Source organism: Gymnogyps californianus, chromosome 17 (genome assembly GCF_018139145.2).
Source record: "Gymnogyps californianus isolate 813 chromosome 17, ASM1813914v2, whole genome shotgun sequence".
Classification (NCBI taxonomy): domain Eukaryota; kingdom Metazoa; phylum Chordata; class Aves; order Accipitriformes; family Cathartidae; genus Gymnogyps; species Gymnogyps californianus.
The window spans coordinates 12,375,515-12,393,670 of record NC_059487.1 but is presented as its reverse complement, the minus strand read 5'-3'; the positions used below and the strand labels follow the sequence as shown (position 1 = coordinate 12,393,670).

Genomic DNA, 18,156 nt, shown 5'->3' with positions numbered 1-18,156 from the left:
CATCAAAAGCATTTCATTCAATCTCTGCTGACACATCATGCCAGAAGTTTGATGTTTTGTTATGCAGAAAAACAAGTCAGTTTGCTGTATTTAATAAATAGTTGGAGGATATAGTAAATACCATTCAGCACATTTTTAAAGCAGATGAGGAATTATTTCAGTCACAGTTTAGCCAAGAGAAAATTACTTCCCTGTATGACAAAACAACCCTAAAAACGTATCAACTTCTCCCACTCATGTATCTAGTAGACTTCAGTGTGTTACAAAAAACCCTTAGTAAGGGTGAGGATAATTAAATGAAAAAATCATCTATTTTAATTTGTGTAAATTTCTTTATAGAAATGAAACATCTTTCCTGGTGAAGTCAACTAAAAATCAGTTTCTTTTCCTCCTACATGCCTTATTTTGTCATCCCTATATTGACATAACAGGAGAAGGATCTACAGAAGAACTTGACTCCCAGGTTTTACAAGCATTTTATAATATGTGGGAAGAATTAGAAGCAAAAGACTGGTATCCCCAAAAGCTAGCACAGCAAGCAAGGAGCCATTTATTCTAAAGTACAGGAACCGAGACATGAGCTCTGCTCAGGGAATAGTCACCTAACTCTGTAGAAAGACATAGTCCCTTTCACACTCACAGCTTTGACGGCCCTCTTTCTTTGACATCAAAGCCCATGCCTTTCACAAGGCACAGCCAAGGAGTAAGAGGTGGAGGTGGTGATAGAAACGATTGTCTTCATGGCACTTAACTATTCTTGGTGATACCTTTACCTGAATGGCTTTGCTGTAATGTAAGCCCCCTACTTCTTGCACTTCCTTCTGGGAACACAGGGAACAAAACACCGCTTTCCCCTCTGTCACAGCCCTTTGCATTTGACAACTGCATTCACATCTCCTCTCTTCCTTCTCCTTCGTAGGCTGAAAAACTGAAATTCTTCCAAACCTCCCTTCTACATTGTTTTCTAGACTTCTGATCATTTATTGTTCTTATTGCTATTAACAACTTTTGAGGAAAAAGCACAACAATAACAGTGGTAGCCCACTACTCAAGGGCTAAATCTACCTGCATGCCAAAGAAAGAACCCAGTTTGATTTTTTTTTTTTTTCTGTGAACATTTAAAATAGAGTGAAAGCAAGTGGGACTGGGGAAGGTGTGAATCTATCTTCAAATGCAACATTGAAATTGAATTCACGTGGGGGAAGACAGTAGAAATCCAAACATAGGCTGAGCAGTTCATCTAAAAGCTGAATTGTATCAGTTGAGGAGGCACTGACAGCCTTGTCAGCATTGGGATGTGTTTGCAATTCCAGGGAAAAAAAAAATATAATGACTGAAGCTGAAGTCAGTGAACATTGTTCACAAAAAGAACTCACGGTCCAAATGACCACTACCTCCTCGTTTGTCCCAGGATACAAATTAGGCCAGATGAGGGTTACATTTACAGCAAAAGGGACACAAAATTGTAATGTAACTTTTTATGCATAATTATTATCAAAGAACTTTTTATTATGTTTTCATAATCAATCCTGAAACTGTTAGGAGAACTAGCAACCTCTTGAAGAAGGCAAGTTTTTGTATGAACTGGGCGTATGCATTCACGGGGGGAAAAAAAATTCCAGTTGATGGTTATAAATGAACATTAAGCATTCTCCATAACAAACCCTGATTATTTTTTAAAAACCCCAGAACTATACAGTGTCTTTTAAAAATTACGGGAAAATAGTATTTGAAATGTTTCTATACAATAAATAATCTATTTTCTATAAACGTACAAAATCATTTGTACAGCAAGTAAGAAACTGATACAAATGCAATAACTGAAAGATATATTTAATTTTATAACTATAATAATTTATTTATGAAATATATCCACATATATATAAAATATATCATATATATTTTGGCAAAGACCTCCCTTTCTTGTTTCAAACAAAGTCTATTACCATCATTTTAAGCCTATATAACAATTTTTACTGTTAATTTATTTTCGTTTTTCTTTTGGTCTCCATCTTTCTTCTGATAAAATATAATTTAATGTTATCAGGTTATAGTTTAACCTGTGTGCCCTGGGGAAAGTCTGCCTGAAGGTCAGTCGAACCAAAAAAAATCTGTAATGTCACAAGTAAGGGATTTCCTCTCTTTCTTTTTAAATAATATAGAACAGGATTTGCGAAGTTACTCTTTTTTTTCCTAGCTTACTCTTGCATCCTCCTATCAAAAAAAAGTCCATAATTTCTGAAGAAATCATTTACATTGAAAAATGTCCCGGGTTGGATATAATCCTTCTTATTGCCAAGTTTCCAAGTTATTCAGTAATGATGTTTCAATGAAGAGATAAAAATTTGATTTATAGTACTACCAAAGATGAATGTATGTACTGTGGATGATAACGTATGTAGAGGCTTAGAACAGCAAATGGTCTAGTACAGTAAGTTACTCTGATTGTATGAAGTTTCATTTGAAGTTCTACAGTCCTACCCTTTCATAGTTAGGAAATTCTTTGGGATGAATAATTGGAGTTCTGTTCATCAACTACAGTGCATCCTTAAATAATCACTGTAAATGTTTTTGAATGGAACTTTGAAGTGCAGGAATAATTTGTGCCTAAATTAGGTAATCTATTGAATACTCGATGTATACTCTTAACTTGCTATAGTTTATAATAATATTTATATTAGCCATTCATATTTATTCTGCATAGATACTGTCATTTAAACATCTGCCACGAAGTTACAATATGATGATTCAGGCTTGCATACATTAACAAGAGAAATATTTTGTATCTGTTTATTCTTAATGAGAACTCATGTATAGGCAATCTCTCTCTAACTCATCACATTCTCCAATTACAGTTGCCTGCATAAAGCTGTGGATGGATTCTTCGGACATATAGCAAGCAGTAAGTAAAACAGTGTGTTTCTATTGTACTTTTTAAATGACATAGAAAAATGTTTCCTGAAACTTTGTGTTGCTGAAGTTTGGATCTGCCTTTGAATTTTTCTTCAATAGTGATACATTCCCTGCCAGGTTACATGATAAAGATTATCCTTTACTGAGACTGTCGCGAGGGGAGCATGGGAGAAAGCTTCTTCATACAGGTTCACATGCCCTCAAAGTGGCATTGTTGAAATCAAAGTGTTGCATACTGCTGAATTCTCCACTGGCATCAGACTGAAGCATCAAGTTTGTCCGTCTCAAGGGAGAGTTGTAGTTTAAGTTCTTGCTTCTGAGCTTCAGCAAATAAATGTTAAAGCTTTAAAAAAAAACAAAACAAAAAACAAACAAACCAAACTGCTTAATTATTCAGAACTAACTCCCTATTACCTGATAGAACTGTGGTTCATCTCCTTGATTATGTGTACACAGAGTGAATGCTACTCAGTTGTCTAATTAGCTCTGATCAAATAATCATAGCAATAAATTCAGCTTGGAGACTTCTAATCCAAGTGCTTCCCTTCATAGCTAAACATTTTCGGTAATGGTGTGCCTTTTTTTTTTAAACTTTTTTAGTTCTAATGGCTGCTTCATTTTACCCAGAACTACAAGTATTTGCTTATCCTGACATCATTTTGCATTTTGTATGTAGCAATAGTATTAAGGGTAGATTTGGAACTTTTTGAAACTGGCTATTAGGCCACAGTAACCTTTTTATATCTGACATCTAAACTAGATTTATTTTTCCCTCCAAATACTTTTTCCACAAAGTTTGTTCTGTTTCTTTACCTTGACAATTTAAGTTTTATTGAAGCACTGCATTGGGACATGTAGCTAAGTTGCTGCAGTGCTAAATGAGCAAAAAGATGATAGACAGGAACAGCCCTTGCCCTAAAAAAAAAAAAAAAAAAAGAAAAGAAAAAGAGGGGACTGTTGCCAAAATATGTATTGGCTTATAGCCAAAGAATCCAACTTTTGAAGGAGCTGTATCAGCATGAGGAATGTTGTAGTAGTTCTGTGTATACTAAAAGTTATTTTAAAAAATAAATTAAAAAAAAAAAACAAATCATGGGCCAAATTCTGCCCTTATTTAGCAAGAAGTGATAACATTCAGTTGAAAGAATTTAGAGTCCTGCAAATACAAAGAAAATTTATGGAAAATTAGTTCTTTTCAACATTAAACATCTGTAGCATACCTGACTGTTCAGAATCTTCCGAACTCTCTGTGGTACTGTGTGTTCCTCTTCCCTGTGTTGGTCCTTCTCCTCTGTCTTTTTCATTGATCCATGATTTCTGGGGAAGAGAGATTTTCTAAGTTTGTCACTGTGTTCTCATCAACCACCCTTACAGAGCCATTCATAAAATGACAATTTCATACTCTTCATTAGACTAGATAAAACTTAAAACATTCTAAAATCATGCAATATTAAGCATGCCCCTACCTGGACAAGAGATCTGCTGTTTCAAAAATACCACATCATAAAAAGAAACAGCAAAAAGAAAATTCAAAGCAGTACTGTACTGGGTCTGGCCTCTTTCCTTCACCTGTTAAACTCTCTTGATTGTGACACATGAGTTTTCTCGCTTTTGTTCTTCCTATTTACTCCCCCATCCCACTTACAGGGGAAGTGAACAAGCGGCTACGTAAGTGCTTGGCTGCTGGCCAGGGTTAACCCACCACAACTGGAGATGAGAATCTTATTTAAAATCAATATATTTGTTAATTGATTTCATTTGATACGTGCAACTTGATTAATTTATCTCCATAAAATAGTCAAATCATGTAGACAGTTTGCAATATTAAGAAAAGATACTCACCTTCTTCTGTCTTGCATTCTTCTGCAAAACTGCATACACTGTTTGTCATGAGCATCCAAACAAGAACACCGAAATGAAGACTGGAAAGTACTTTGAATCTGGCCTGTAGACCTTTTGCCTCTGAAACTGCCTCTGTAGTTAGACAGCCCATATGGCACAGTCCTCCTGTTGTGAGAATCACAAATATTGTATATTTTAGGAGCCAATTAAAATGATATTCCATATTTTTTCTGGTTTAGAAAATAGATCTATTGATGCAAAGCAATAAATAGCGGCACAAAAATCAAACCCTATGCTTATGTAAGAAGTTCTCCCTGTAATAGATCACAACTTGTGCTCAATCAACTCAGGCTTTCACAAAGTTATAAAGTAGCAGACAATTAGCTTAACTGGCAGAATTAATTGGCAACTACACTGGCTATCTAAAAAAATTTTGATTACCTAACAGCTGATACAAATACATCCCCAGGTTATTGCTTATTTTACTGCTTATTCCTTTATAGTGTTGGTTACCCACCACAAATGCATAAAATTTGTTATGTGCCATAGCTGGTATGAAGTGACAAAGGAGCTGTGCTGATTTCCACCAGATAAGTAACATCATGTCGTTGTTGTCATCTATGATTCAGAGCCTGATTTGCCATTAATTTTATCATTGAGAAATGGAGAAAACTGTCAGCATGATTCGTTTACTGCATCGTGTTTGGAACATGACCCATGGAGTTAAAAATGTGAGAAACTAGGTAGTCTTCCTCATATGTATCTACTAGTACTTTTCTAGTACTGTAGTACGGGATGATATTCTGTACCACAGCACACCAGGAAATAGTAGGAGGTAGTTCTCTTTATTTCCCTGCAGTCTGGCATGCTTTGTTCTTTAATGGGTTATAGTCAATATTATTATCAGAAAAGGACATGCTTCATCACTGCTTGCTAACATCCCCAAAAAGCATCAGATAGTTTAGACTGATGTCATAAATTATTCTCCTACAAGTTGTTAAAGAATCTCAATCTATAGCAGATGTATACCACATGGAACTTCTGGAGACCCATAAAAGTTCCTATGTACTTGAGGGATGGGCTAAGCAACTCACGAATCCACAAACACTAAAAATCTGAAGAGAATTTCATGATCAAAAGTGAGAAAGAGGAGTGGAGGAAAAAAGAAAAGGCAGGGAAGAGGAAGTAAGAATAGCTCTAGAAGGGTTACAGAAAGATTAGAGAACAAAGCCTGAATAATCAGTCTGGAACCACTAACTTCACATAGTTGTACTTCTTTCATTTGCTTTCATAAAAACATCATTGGGCTATTAATTGGAAAGCTGTATATTTTCCATTTTCCCACACTTATGGTGGGCTGAAAGGTTCAGAAATGTTATTTTCCTAATCTCTGCAATAAGTTTTGATGTAACATCAGTACGGTTGATGCAAATCATTTATTCAAACCTCTGCACTTACAGTACATATGAGCTTGTAACAGTGCATCTCATCTTTCACAGCCTGAACCAGAGCACACCCATCATATATAGATTTATCATAAACTCATACTGAAAGATAGAAAATCACAAGCAGTATTTCTGTGTCAGAGACCATGAGGTGGTCTTTCTCCAGCAGATGCTGGTCTGCCTCAGCTATATGCAGAAACTGTTGCATATTTTCACTACTTCCTTCATTCTATGGCTACGTCTAGACACTGGGAGTAGACCAAGAATATGCGTATTAGTCTTAAAAGACTTTAGGACTTGATTTTGGCCCCCCTTCTCAAACAGTCATTTTAAAAGCTTTTTGTTGTCTTCAGGACTAGGGGTGAGTCCCATTTTATATTTAAGAGTATTAATAATTCTATACTGCCATCTACTTTAGAATAATGCATGCTAAACGGCTAATGTAGGTAACTTCGGACATAAATAATTGCTGTATGGTCATATTTTTTATACGTTCATGTTTTTTATGAAGTAATGGCTGGTATTTAGAGACAGGAACAGGAGGAAGTTCCTGTATTTTTAAGAGTGGCAAACCCTCTATGAAAACTGTCTGGTAGAATTCTGTTACTCAACTTGTTGCTCAGATTTAGGCTGAAATGAAAAGATTAATTTTGTGTAGTCCAGTCAAACGTGAAGCCCCTATTTCATGGCAGATAGCTTGCGAGGGGATAAAGAAGCTTTTTACAGCTTTTGCAGATGTCATCCCACATTGTGCTAACAAGACATAAAATACTGTAGTATGTTATTCTCATTATTTAAAGTGGTTCCTTGTTTAAAAGTCCACTTTTCCAAAATATGATACTGTGTTTTCTTACTCTGATTCTCTAAATCAGAATCTCTGTGGGACTGAGCTGTGGTTTGAACTTACAATGCTTCTAAGAATATGCTTCATATTGCTTCCATTTCAGCTTGGAAAATGTATTCAAGACGACTTCATTCTGAGTGGTCCAGAAATACATGCCAATACAATGACATTTTCAAGCGTAAGAATTTTAACTAGAACGCCCAAGCAAAAATTTTTATGTAAGCTAATGTGCATATTGCCAATCAGAGATGGAAATATAATAATTCTCCCAATATGCCTGGTTTTGATTTCTAATCCAAAAATTCAAACCCAAACCAGATAAACTTCAATAGCAACCCAGAGTCTTTCCAACAGTATTCAGAAAGAGCTAAAAAATACACCTTTTCTTGCCTGTCAGTTACTTTGATGCAACTCATAAATCAAAACATTTAAGCAAACGTTAGTGTGTGTAAGGTTATCATTCCAGCAGCTGAGAATGTTAGTATTTCAAGTTAGTTCATGCCTCTTTCTCAGCACTTCAGAAGTGAGAGGAGATGCCAAACAGATTCAGTTGAACCAGTATCAGAAGCATTTGCCCAACAGCATGCTTAATCTTAGATTGTTACATGTGATTAACAAATGCTGCTTTTTATTATTATTTATTATTTTTTATGGTGCTGCAATGCTCAGGTTCAAAATGAGGTAAGTAGAATCACAATTTCTACATGCTGAATGGGAATTATTGTCAACATGTAATTGTCACCAAGCATCTGTATTGCTAAGAAGTTTCTTTGCTTTCCGTTTCAGGTGAGGCATCTGTTTTCTTTAGTCGAAGCTTGCTGACTTTAGTATATACAGGGCAGTTTGTCTCCACAGTGAAGATGAGGAACAGCTGAACTAGGCAGAGGCAGATTTGTTGGCTAGCCATCTGCTAGGCTTCTGGGGATCCTGAACAACCAGTTCCCTTACACAGTGATCCTCGCGGTTATGACCAGGTCTCTGGCCAAAGTACTGGCTAAGAGCCACTTACTTTTTGGAAATTTCTATGCAAAATCCACAGATTTTTTATATTTTTTAACATTTACATTTCACAAGAAATTCTGAATTTCTAACCCGTAACTCCGTGTGCATCGTTTCTTCCTTTAGGAGAACAAAATTCTCAAGCAGTGAAATGGGTTTCCACATATTTAAGAGCTAATGAGTACTCTGTGTCCTTTATGCCTTTCTTCTCTACAAGCAAACCTATGCAATTCTGGATCAGCCTTTCCAAGGTGCTACTTTGAACTGGTATCTGTGTGGCAACATACAAACCTGAGATTTATGTGGAAGTGACCCTCTTTTGTAGAGTTCAGTTACCAGTATGATTACTGCAGCCAGGGAGCGGGTGCATAAAAGCCTGCATGCTCAGTTTTAAAGCTCTCTCTAAATTACAGAAGGTCTGAGTTTAAGGAAATAGTTTCTTCTTCAGTATAAGCTATTTGTTCTTTATTCTGTATGCAAAAAAAAAGAAGGTGCTAACGCAACTCTCCAGTACCTGGAATTATTCCATATGATGAAATTAGGATTAGTCAGTGCAACAGATCTGTTATCTGAAGATAATTCCATGTATAATATAGAGCAGCACAAAGCTAATCAAAGCACAGTGTGCTCTTGTCACTTGAAACATTTCTGCAATGGAAGGAACACGCAGCAATCTTTAGGTCACCCAGTGTTTCTCCTAGAATTTTAAAAGGAAAAAAGTATAGATCTGCAGATTGGATACTCAGATGCTGAAATAACCTAGATTATTTCTGTACTTTGTGTCCACAAAACACAATAAAAGTTCTCCCCCTAAAAGTCAGCTAGCTCTTGAAGCAAGTTTTTGCCATTAAATTAACAGAGATAGGCATTTGTTTGTTGAAAAAGACAAGAAGTACTGAGTAATAGTGAAACAGCCATTCTGAACCAGTGATATCAGTGAAAATTTCCCACAGAAAAAAAATGCCCATTGAATGACGACTACCTTCAAGTCTAATTGGGAAGTATGATTTGCCTAAGTCTTGCTGTCCCTCATTTATACTATAGTGAATGTTCAGAATTCAGGCAGACAAATCCAATTGGTTTATTTTAATTTTTATAACATGTGGCTGAATTTCTCATGCTATGTTATAATTGACCCATGAGCTGCTATTATTTTCTACTTTCCCAGCCACTTAAACACAGTAGATACCTCCAGGGCACTTCAGAGTTTCAGCCAAAACAAAGGGATGAGGGGGTTGAAGCAATCATCTTAGATGCTGTGATTTCAGTATTCAGCAATATATTTTCTGGCATGCATCCAGGCCAGCAAGGCTCCCAGCAGTCTCCAGTGTTTTCAGACAATCTTAAAATGTATGAAATCCCTGTAAGGACCACTGAGAACAAAGAACATGGAAAGGAAGCAAAATTTAACATCCTCGAAGTGAAACAAAATGTCTCCAGAATGAAAGATGCTTGGGAGAAATAACAGATATTTCTGTGTATACTTTCATATAAAGCTACTGCAGTAATATTGTGTAGCTCTGCAGATGAAGAGATCATTGGCTGCTCTAAAAGTTGGCTCCAACTCTTTCTGTAACAGGCATATTTTTTAACAGAGTAGTTCACAACAGGTGTACCTCCCATATTATCCCTTCCTTCTCATCCTCACCATTTAAGAAGTAAAACACCTTCTTCAAAGAAGTGCCTGACTTGTTGGTCTTCTGTCATCCTAACCACATCTTCCATTCACAGAAGCTGTACTTTTTCTGAGTAGCTTTTTGCAGTTAAAATTATTTTCAGAGGAAACAAACTTGTATCCTTTATAGCCACACCTTTATTTTCCATATCCTCAATTTAATAGTAGTGTTCCTAGACACCTAATAGGCTAGTTATCCAGAAAGATGTACCTCCATGATCTTGCTAGATTGGGTTTAACCTTCACTTTTTTTTTCAGTCTTATTCTTTAAGTAATACTTGCTAATTTGTGAGGACCCCAAATTAGTTATAGTTAATTAGTTATAGCTAACTTAGGTAATAAGCTAAGGATTGCACACATCTGCTTCATCTTCCACTTTCACTGACCACGAGTTCTTTGATTTCCTTCCTACTGGGACTTCATGGTACCCAAGTTAAGTACTGTGAGAGAATCTGAAGGCTTTTTATCACTAGTCATCCTCCTCCTGTAGCTGTCAAAAGGATGTTACATGTTTTCTGTTTCAAATATGATCAGAAAAATATCTGAGTTGTTGAGTGAAAAGCTGGGGTACATTTCTTGAGGTAAGCAATATGAAGCAAGCGGGGGGGGGGGGGAGGTATTTTTCCATTAACACCCCAAATATCCAGACAGGCTGGGTAGAGCTCACCTGACCTAATAAACTGAGCCCTTGTTCCACAGAAATACCTCTCTCAAAACAACACTGCTCATATCCTTCACTACTTCATACCAATCCTAATCTGCTCCCAGTTTGGTGGCAAGATATATGATTGTTAGCTTAAATACATAAAATCCTGTGCAGCATTTTCTGTCTGTGAGGCCCAAACTCCCATTATTCCTTTTTCTTCCTCTGACGGGCAGGGAGCATTATTAGTAAGTAGGCTGATTCTAACGCAAATACACTGAGGTAAATCCCAAAAGGCAGAGCAGCTGGAAAATATGGATGAAAGGAATCAAATTTAAGTGTCAAATGGTAGCTTTTTCAAACTAAAATTCAGAGTACTTATTGCTAGCTTCTGAAGGCACCTTACCAGTGCACACAAAGAACACACACTCTAATGCATGTTTCTACCACTCTCCACAGTGTGTATAGTTCAAAATCCACTGCTGGTTTAAAAACAAATAAAACAAAAACCTGGGGGAAAATAAACACATGGTGTTAAAATTTAAGACTGATGAAAGTGCCTGTGGTTTGACAGCCCTCGAGACTGTTTATTCTTAGAATTAGACCAATATGAGCAGCAGTAGTAAAATTTCAAGGCACTAACTACTAGTGTGTGTCATCCCTGACCCCATCTTCTGCAGGGCCAGCTCCTGCAGTGACATGAGATTTTAGTCTGCAGAGCCAAATCATTTCAAGTCTTTCTGAGAATACTGCTGTTAAAACATCAATACTGTGAGTACTGTAAATAAGCTTTACAGGAAGACTAAGAGGATATATTCTACTTTTAGACTGTGGAGGGCATGCAAGCTGTGCACATTTCAGACAGTAAGACACTGAAAGTGTGAAGTCACTACATGATTTCAATATGCAAGAAGAATAACTATATTTGAATAACAGGCCTAAAAATCAAATCAGTTTGTCCGTGATAAAACAACAGTAACAGCAGAAGCCTGTTACTGTGTTCAATAAATCCATTTAAAGTACTCTCCATTTGATGTGAAGATTTGTGCAGCTTTTTAAGACCAAAGATCCTCCAGTTTTTAGGATTAGAGATATTTACAATCTGTCATTTAAATTTTCACAAAAATTTGTAACTAAAAAAAAACGGAAAAAGTTATTGGAATTGATGGAGATAAGGAAGATCATCTGCTTTATGCCTGGTATTTTTTCTACCAGTGAGTATGACCGTAGATTCCATAGCTTTAGTTATTTCAATTGTTACTAGCTTCTTAAGATTTTTCTTTTTATCCTTCAACATTCAGGCTACATTAGGACATACAGTGCATATACATAGTCTAATCTTGGTAGCATTCACACATGTAAGACATAGATTTCAGTGAACATGCGGATAGTAAAGTCTGCAAAATGCAGGGCAAACTTCATTCAGAAAAATAAAATCCACTCAACAGAATATTCATCACTTCACTTTTGGCACTTAGTTCTGATGGTTAACCATGTGCACTGTTTAACCGACAGATCAGCTTCCTTATTTGAACTGCCTGGCTTGCAGCCACTGTTTTATCATCATGCCTTTGGCTAGCAGGTATTTTCAGTCTGATCTATTAAGATTATAAGCACATGCTTAATTGTTTTGCTGAACAAGAGATCTTTAGCTGTGTACTTTTATTTCCAGTAATATACGGGACATTATCTATACTTATATAATGCTGAAGGTAATTCTCAAAAAATGGGGTAGCTGTAATACTTTATAATGCCACTTAATATCCATAAGGATGAAAAGCATTTTAAATTACATTAGGTGGGCTTCCATTCAACAAAATTCAATCATCAATGAGATGCAGATAACAAAAAGATGTTATGAAGGAAGTTAGCCAGCAGAGCATACAGTTAGAACAAGAGTATCCAATTGATTGTCTTTAAGTCTTCTCTTTTGTAACAACATCCCAAGACATCACTTCCTCTCTATAAATGAGCAAAACTATGAGTGAAGCAATGATAGGGTACAAACTGTTTCCATCTAAGTTGACTTTCTCATAGTGACCTAAGCCAGTAATCAGCAAAGATCATTAACTCATAACTGTTAGAGAGCTGATTGTATGTGGAATCAGCTGCTGTTGTCTGTTTAGCTTCTGAGAAGTCCTGGACCCCTAACAGACTCATTTGTCAGCACTTTCAGGAAAGACCAAAAAAATGAAAGCGTATGAAGCGCCTTTCTCACCCCAGCAGGTGGTCACATTAGGTCAGGAAAACAGATTTCTACAGGGGAGCTATCTGGAGTCAACCTAGTGCTAAATTTTGATGGCCACTTAGGAATATCTGACTTGCATATGTTACAGAAACAAATTTCTTCTTTCTGAGCATCTCTAAAGCTTCACGCAACAACATTAGTGTCATTAATTGAACGACATTTTGCTGTCGGATGCACAAGCTCAGTTCATATTGAAATACAGGACCTCTTTGAAGAACTGCAGATCTAGAAGAAATCTTGCCTATATTTTCTTCTTTAACTTACAGAATTAAGCATCAAGTTGTGGCTGTATTTCATCAGTGGGTACTGTTTAAAAGACAATTCATTCTTTCTCCTTTAAAATATGTCTGTAGCTGTAGATCAAGGTAAGCATAATTAATCACTTGACAAAAAAAATACATTGCAAACTAATTCCTGAGTAATCAATCTTATCAGTGAGAACAATTTACCAGCTTTTAATTATCTTTGTTATGCAACCTTTGTCTACACCACATAATTGCATTATTCTATTCCGACTTACCTGACTTTCTTTAGGTTTTCTTCTTTTCCACTTAAAACTCTCACTGTTCCCAGCATAAAAGACTCGCTATGTCAAAATAGCATAGCACTGGTGTGCTTAGTGGTCTGGACTAACAGCAGTGGTTCATGGACAAGTATAAAGCAATACTGAAACGTGTGCAGAGATGATTTCTTATTTAATTGGCAATAGCTGCAGAGTCAGAGGCTGCATATTCTGCAATTTTGTGCTTTTCTACAACTGTCACCCTGCTAATCTAAGTAATTTCTCAGCAAGGATAGGAATAGACCCTCTATCGTCACTCTGCCTCCAAGTGTTTCAATAAAAACTTAAACCACTTTTCCAGAAAAGGAGGAGAGGCTATAACCAAGATTTGTTTTGAATATATTACAACAATGCTTAGCAGCATCTCCTGGTGGGAAAAGCAGGGGGAAGAAACCAGAGGAGGAAGTAAAGTTTGTCTTTGAAGTATGGAGGAGAGAGTAACCTGGAAACAGAAAATGTTAAGGAATTTGTGAGGGGAGTAAGAAATGATAAAGTGAAGGACATAAGTCAGAGGAAATAAGAAAGAAAATAATAATAAAAAGCAATTGTAGTGTTTGATGTAGGAAATAAAACCAAAAAAGATGCGATAAGTAAATAAGCAGGAAAAAGATCAGAATCAACGGACGTCAGGAAAACTTCTCCAATCTTTAATACCATCTTTCTGGCCTCCCATTGTGTGTATGGTCCTCAAAGTCGCATTTGAGCCAAATTTTTACTAAGTATAAAAACTTTCAACAACATGCGTACAACAGCAACATAAAAGCCCCATTTACAAACAGCCAGTCTGTACAGATCTGGTGGTTACTTCCATTTAAAAGAAGTAGCGTAACTTTCTTGGGATATTAAATTGCACATGCAGGCCTGATTTCTCTCATTCACATCCAGAAGTACCTTTTGACTTACTGCGACATTGTTCCAGGTAGGACACCAGGCCAGAATTAGTGCCTGTTCATTCAGACGTGTCACACAAAATCTTAATCCTGCTTCTGTTGCACTGAACGTGGTCCAAAATGTCTAATATCTCCATACATGCTTATTTCAGTGACTACCTCTGCCCTCATATATAGAAGCATTCCTAGGAAGAATCCTAGGATTTTTGAAAATCAAGACTGCGCTTTTTCAGCTTAGAGGGAGATTTGTACATTTACCTCACCTGTAAACAGAGCTTTTCCGTTCATTGCTCACCTTGCTGGCTCAGACCAGGCAAGTCTCAAGAAACAGCTAGAGGAGCAGGACAGCAAAGGAGCCCAGTTCAGACACTGGGCTCTTCCAGCCGAAGTGCACCGCTCTTTAGACACTGCAGCCAGCCAACTGGGAGAGGACCTCCTTTTCCGATTCTAATGAGCACTTACAGATTCCAGAAAATTCAGTTCCTACTGGACTAATTCTCCTACTTTCCACCATTATCCACTCACTATTTATCAACCCCAGAGGGCCCCCAGCATCCTGATTAATGTAGTTCCAACAGTGTTATTACGTTATACAGGTTCACGTCTTTGGAGCACAGTAGGTAAAATGTATCATTCTATGTGAATATTTAATATTCAAATTGAATATTGAAATTGAATATATTCATTCTATAGCTTGCATAGAAATGTCCAGTCACATGACATAAAAATTAAGTGTGATAAGAATGAGAATTTCCTAGACCTCACGTCGAATTGTTACAGGCTAACCTATACACTGGACAGTGGGCGTAGACTTGACATATCTGAGAGATTTGCTGTTATTTTATGTACAACTGACTTCAGTTAAGAAAGCAGAGACTTATAGCCTCAACTGTTTAATATTTGGATTATCATACGTACTTCACTGCTAATGCTATAGGTATTATGAAAATGTTATATATCTCTGTTCTCCATTTTTTGTTCTTTCTTTGGTGATTGCACAAAACTTTCAGGTAGGAAAAAAATTCTCCACATCACTGAATTAATGCACACTATTAATGCACACTAAGTACTGTTCCCACTGGAATGAAAATTCTAATTCCTGTGGACTTAAAACAGGATATCCTAAAAAAAAAGGGGTGGTGGTGGTGTTTAAAATTAGCAGAATTCTGTTTATTCAGTGTGTAGGAGAAAAGGAATGTCGTTCCCCCATTTCCACTGTTGAGCTCTGACTTAAATATACTGAGTCATAAATATTTGGCTAAAATAATTCTAAGTAATCCTGGGGTGGATTAGTGAAGGTATGGAACTCAAAGAATTGAGTGACTTGTGTGAATATGTGATACTTACAGGTTGGTAGAAGTTCAAAAGACTTGTCATCAGACATGGCCTCTGGCCAGGACACACATGTGCATTTACAAATGAAGCGCCCTAAACCCTATTTGACTTAACCTATTTTACTGCTACTTTCTATTGTTCAATTCCTTTTGTTATTTTAATCTGTTCAAAAGCTTTGCAATTGATTCAAAGGCAGATCCGAGTTAGTTCAACTGTTCCCAAACTGTAGTCAGTGGAGTACTTGATGGTGTGTGTAGAAGTTCACAGTCATACAGTCCAAAGGTCTTTAATTCTTGAAGTTCACCAAAAGAAATCTGGTTTTAGATTCATCTGATCTCCTGATTATTTTTTAATGAACTGATTGCTGTGGTTGCTACAGGAGTGAAACTTATGAGCCTATGCAAATCTTTACAAATCCTTAAGACTGTTTTAGTTACTCAGAGAGACAGGATATATACAACGGTGTAGGAAAAGGAGGCCTCTAACCTTTAGGATGTAGGCAAAGTGTCGCTCTTCCTGGATGATTTCTTTTCATTAAGTACTGTTAGTACCAGACCCTGCTTTTCTGTATACATGCTTCGCCCTCACTGACCTGCGCGAAACTCAGAATTTCCAATTCATGGGAAATGTTGTTTTCAAAAATTGTTTTTATTATGAGTTGAAACAAAAACATACGTTACTCATTCCCATAAAACGTAATTGTAGATGATGTTCTTTTGTAACGTCTTAAATCTGGTATTTTGAAGTTTTCAAAAATTCTTATTTAGTCAAAGTATTTTTCCACATGAATTTTTGTCAAAAACAGTACAGCTGCACACACACACTATTCTGCCTCTCCCACTGAGTGGTTTATTAGAAACAGGTTTCTCCTACAAAATAACTACGTTTTGCCCCTTGACTAATTTCGCTCAGGCGATACAGAGTACGCACATGCCGCGTACAGCAAGGTACGCACGTGCAGCCACGCCCCTACCTGCGCCTGGGGGTAGGCACCGGGAGTTACCGCACTGGGGCGACTGGGACTGCAGGCATTTGCCCGAGGCTCTCTTTGGGCTCATCGGCACCCCTGGGTCCCTCCGTCCGGGCCACCCAGCCACGCCCGGCAGGTGTCAAGGCGGCGACGGAGCGGCGTGCCCCGCCACGCCGCCGGGCTCGCTCCGCTCCCCGGGGGCTCGGGAGGCCCCGCCAGCAGAGCCGGCCCCAGCTGCGCTCCGCTCCGGCAGCAGAACCCGGGCGACCTGGGGAGCACGGCGGCCCCCTCTCGTCCTTCCCTGACCCCGGCGGGGGACGGCTCCGCTTTCAGCGGGGCCCGCGGCGCCGCCGCCCGGGCTCTCCCTCGGGGGTCCCCCGAGGGCGGGCAGGGAACCCCCGCCCGTTACCGCCCCGCGGCAGAGGCCAGGCCGCCACACAGCCCTCTCGCCTCCCCCTGCCCGCGAGGGTGGCACCCTTCGCAGCCCGGCCCGCCATTTCGCGTCCCGCCGCCCGCCCGCACTCACTCGGGGGTGTTGATCCAGATGATGTCGAGGTGGCAGTAGTAGACGCACTCCTTGTCCTTGTAGGTGTAGCAAGTGCAGCGCCGCGCTCGGCGCCGCAGCGCCCCGCCGTCCACCTTGGCCCTGCCGCCGCCCGGCAGCGCCGCCGCTTCGCTCTCCTCCCGCTCCTTCTGCCCCAGCGCCGCCGAGCGCGGCTCGCCGCCGGCCGGCAGCAGCAGGGAGCGAGGCCGGGGCAGCGCGGACCCTGCACCGCGGGAAGGCAAGAGCAGCGTTCAGCTCCCCCTGCGCACCCAGCGCCCTGCCCCCGCGCACCCCCCGCCCGCGGAGCACCCCTCTCCCCCAGTGCCTTGCAGCCCCTTTTGTAACAGGACCCGAACCATCACCAGTCCCTGAAAAGTTTCCGGGCTGTTAAAAGCACCGTTATGTTTATATTTACTGCAGCGGGGCAGGGTGCACCCGTAGCCCCCGCAGGCTTGGGGTGCATCGCTAGCGAGTGTTTTTGTTTTAAACCTACGTACGGCCAAACGATGTCTTTGGCGTCTAGTTATTTACCACGCATCGGAGTGGGCTATTGCTTACAGCCTTTTGGAAGAAGAAGAAAAAAAAAAAACAAAAACCAACTCAGCCTTTCTTTGTGTGCATGCGTGGAAGTGGCAAAGAAAGAAAGAAATTCATGTTACCTGCAGTCGACGTAATTGTAAGTCCAAAGAGGAACAATAAACCCAGCTCCATTAAACCCAAATTGCACGCTTGTTAACTGCAGGCAAAGGTGAACTGCAGGGGCGACTGAACCGTTCCAGGAGGAATCACTTTAGGTTGGAGGCAGGAATATCCTGGGGGTGGCGGCCCACGCTGCTCCCCGGAGTTAGGTCCCGCACGGAGGTGTGATTAGTGGTTCTCCCTTGCAGTTATTTTCCTCCAGTGCAGACTTAGTCCTGAAGGGGAGAGTCTTGTCAAAAGAAGGGAAGATCCATCGCTTGGCTTTTCCCACACACACCTCCCACCCCCAAATCTGATCAGAAACCGGAGCTGCTGTTCTCCAGCTGCAGACGCCTCCCACCCGCGGACAGCTGCCTGCCTGCCTGCCTGCCTCCCCCGGGGCGCGGGCCGGGGGCGGGCACGGCCCGCGCTCCCCGCCCCTAGCCGCCCCCCGCTTCCCACCCCGGCAGGTAATGGGCAGGGATAAAGCAGCACATCCTCCCCAGGAGCGGGGGGTACAGCCCTTGCGTTGCTGCTGATGCTGATCTTAGTTCGTCACTTTTGAATG

General features: G+C 39.5%; 1 protein-coding gene across 2 annotated transcripts; it reads right to left on the bottom strand.

The window, feature by feature from the left end:
• Positions 1-3,192: 3,192 nt before the first annotated feature.
• Positions 3,193-17,829, bottom strand: EDN3 (endothelin 3). 2 transcript variants are annotated; one of them, XM_050907055.1, is made up of 5 exons: positions 17,570-17,829; positions 16,893-17,133; positions 4,756-4,920; positions 4,134-4,230; positions 3,193-3,256 (listed from the first exon to the last, which is right to left on the bottom strand). In XM_050907055.1, the coding sequence occupies exons 1-5, from the start codon at positions 17,619-17,621 to the stop codon at positions 3,251-3,253; spliced, it is 561 nt and encodes a 186-aa protein (XP_050763012.1). In that variant the 5' UTR covers positions 17,622-17,829; the 3' UTR covers positions 3,193-3,250. The 2 variants fall into 2 exon arrangements, with proteins under 2 accessions (XP_050763012.1, XP_050763011.1); XM_050907054.1 differs by lacking the exon at positions 3,193-3,256 and having other exon boundaries at positions 4,016-4,230.
• Positions 17,830-18,156: the final 327 nt, after the last annotated feature.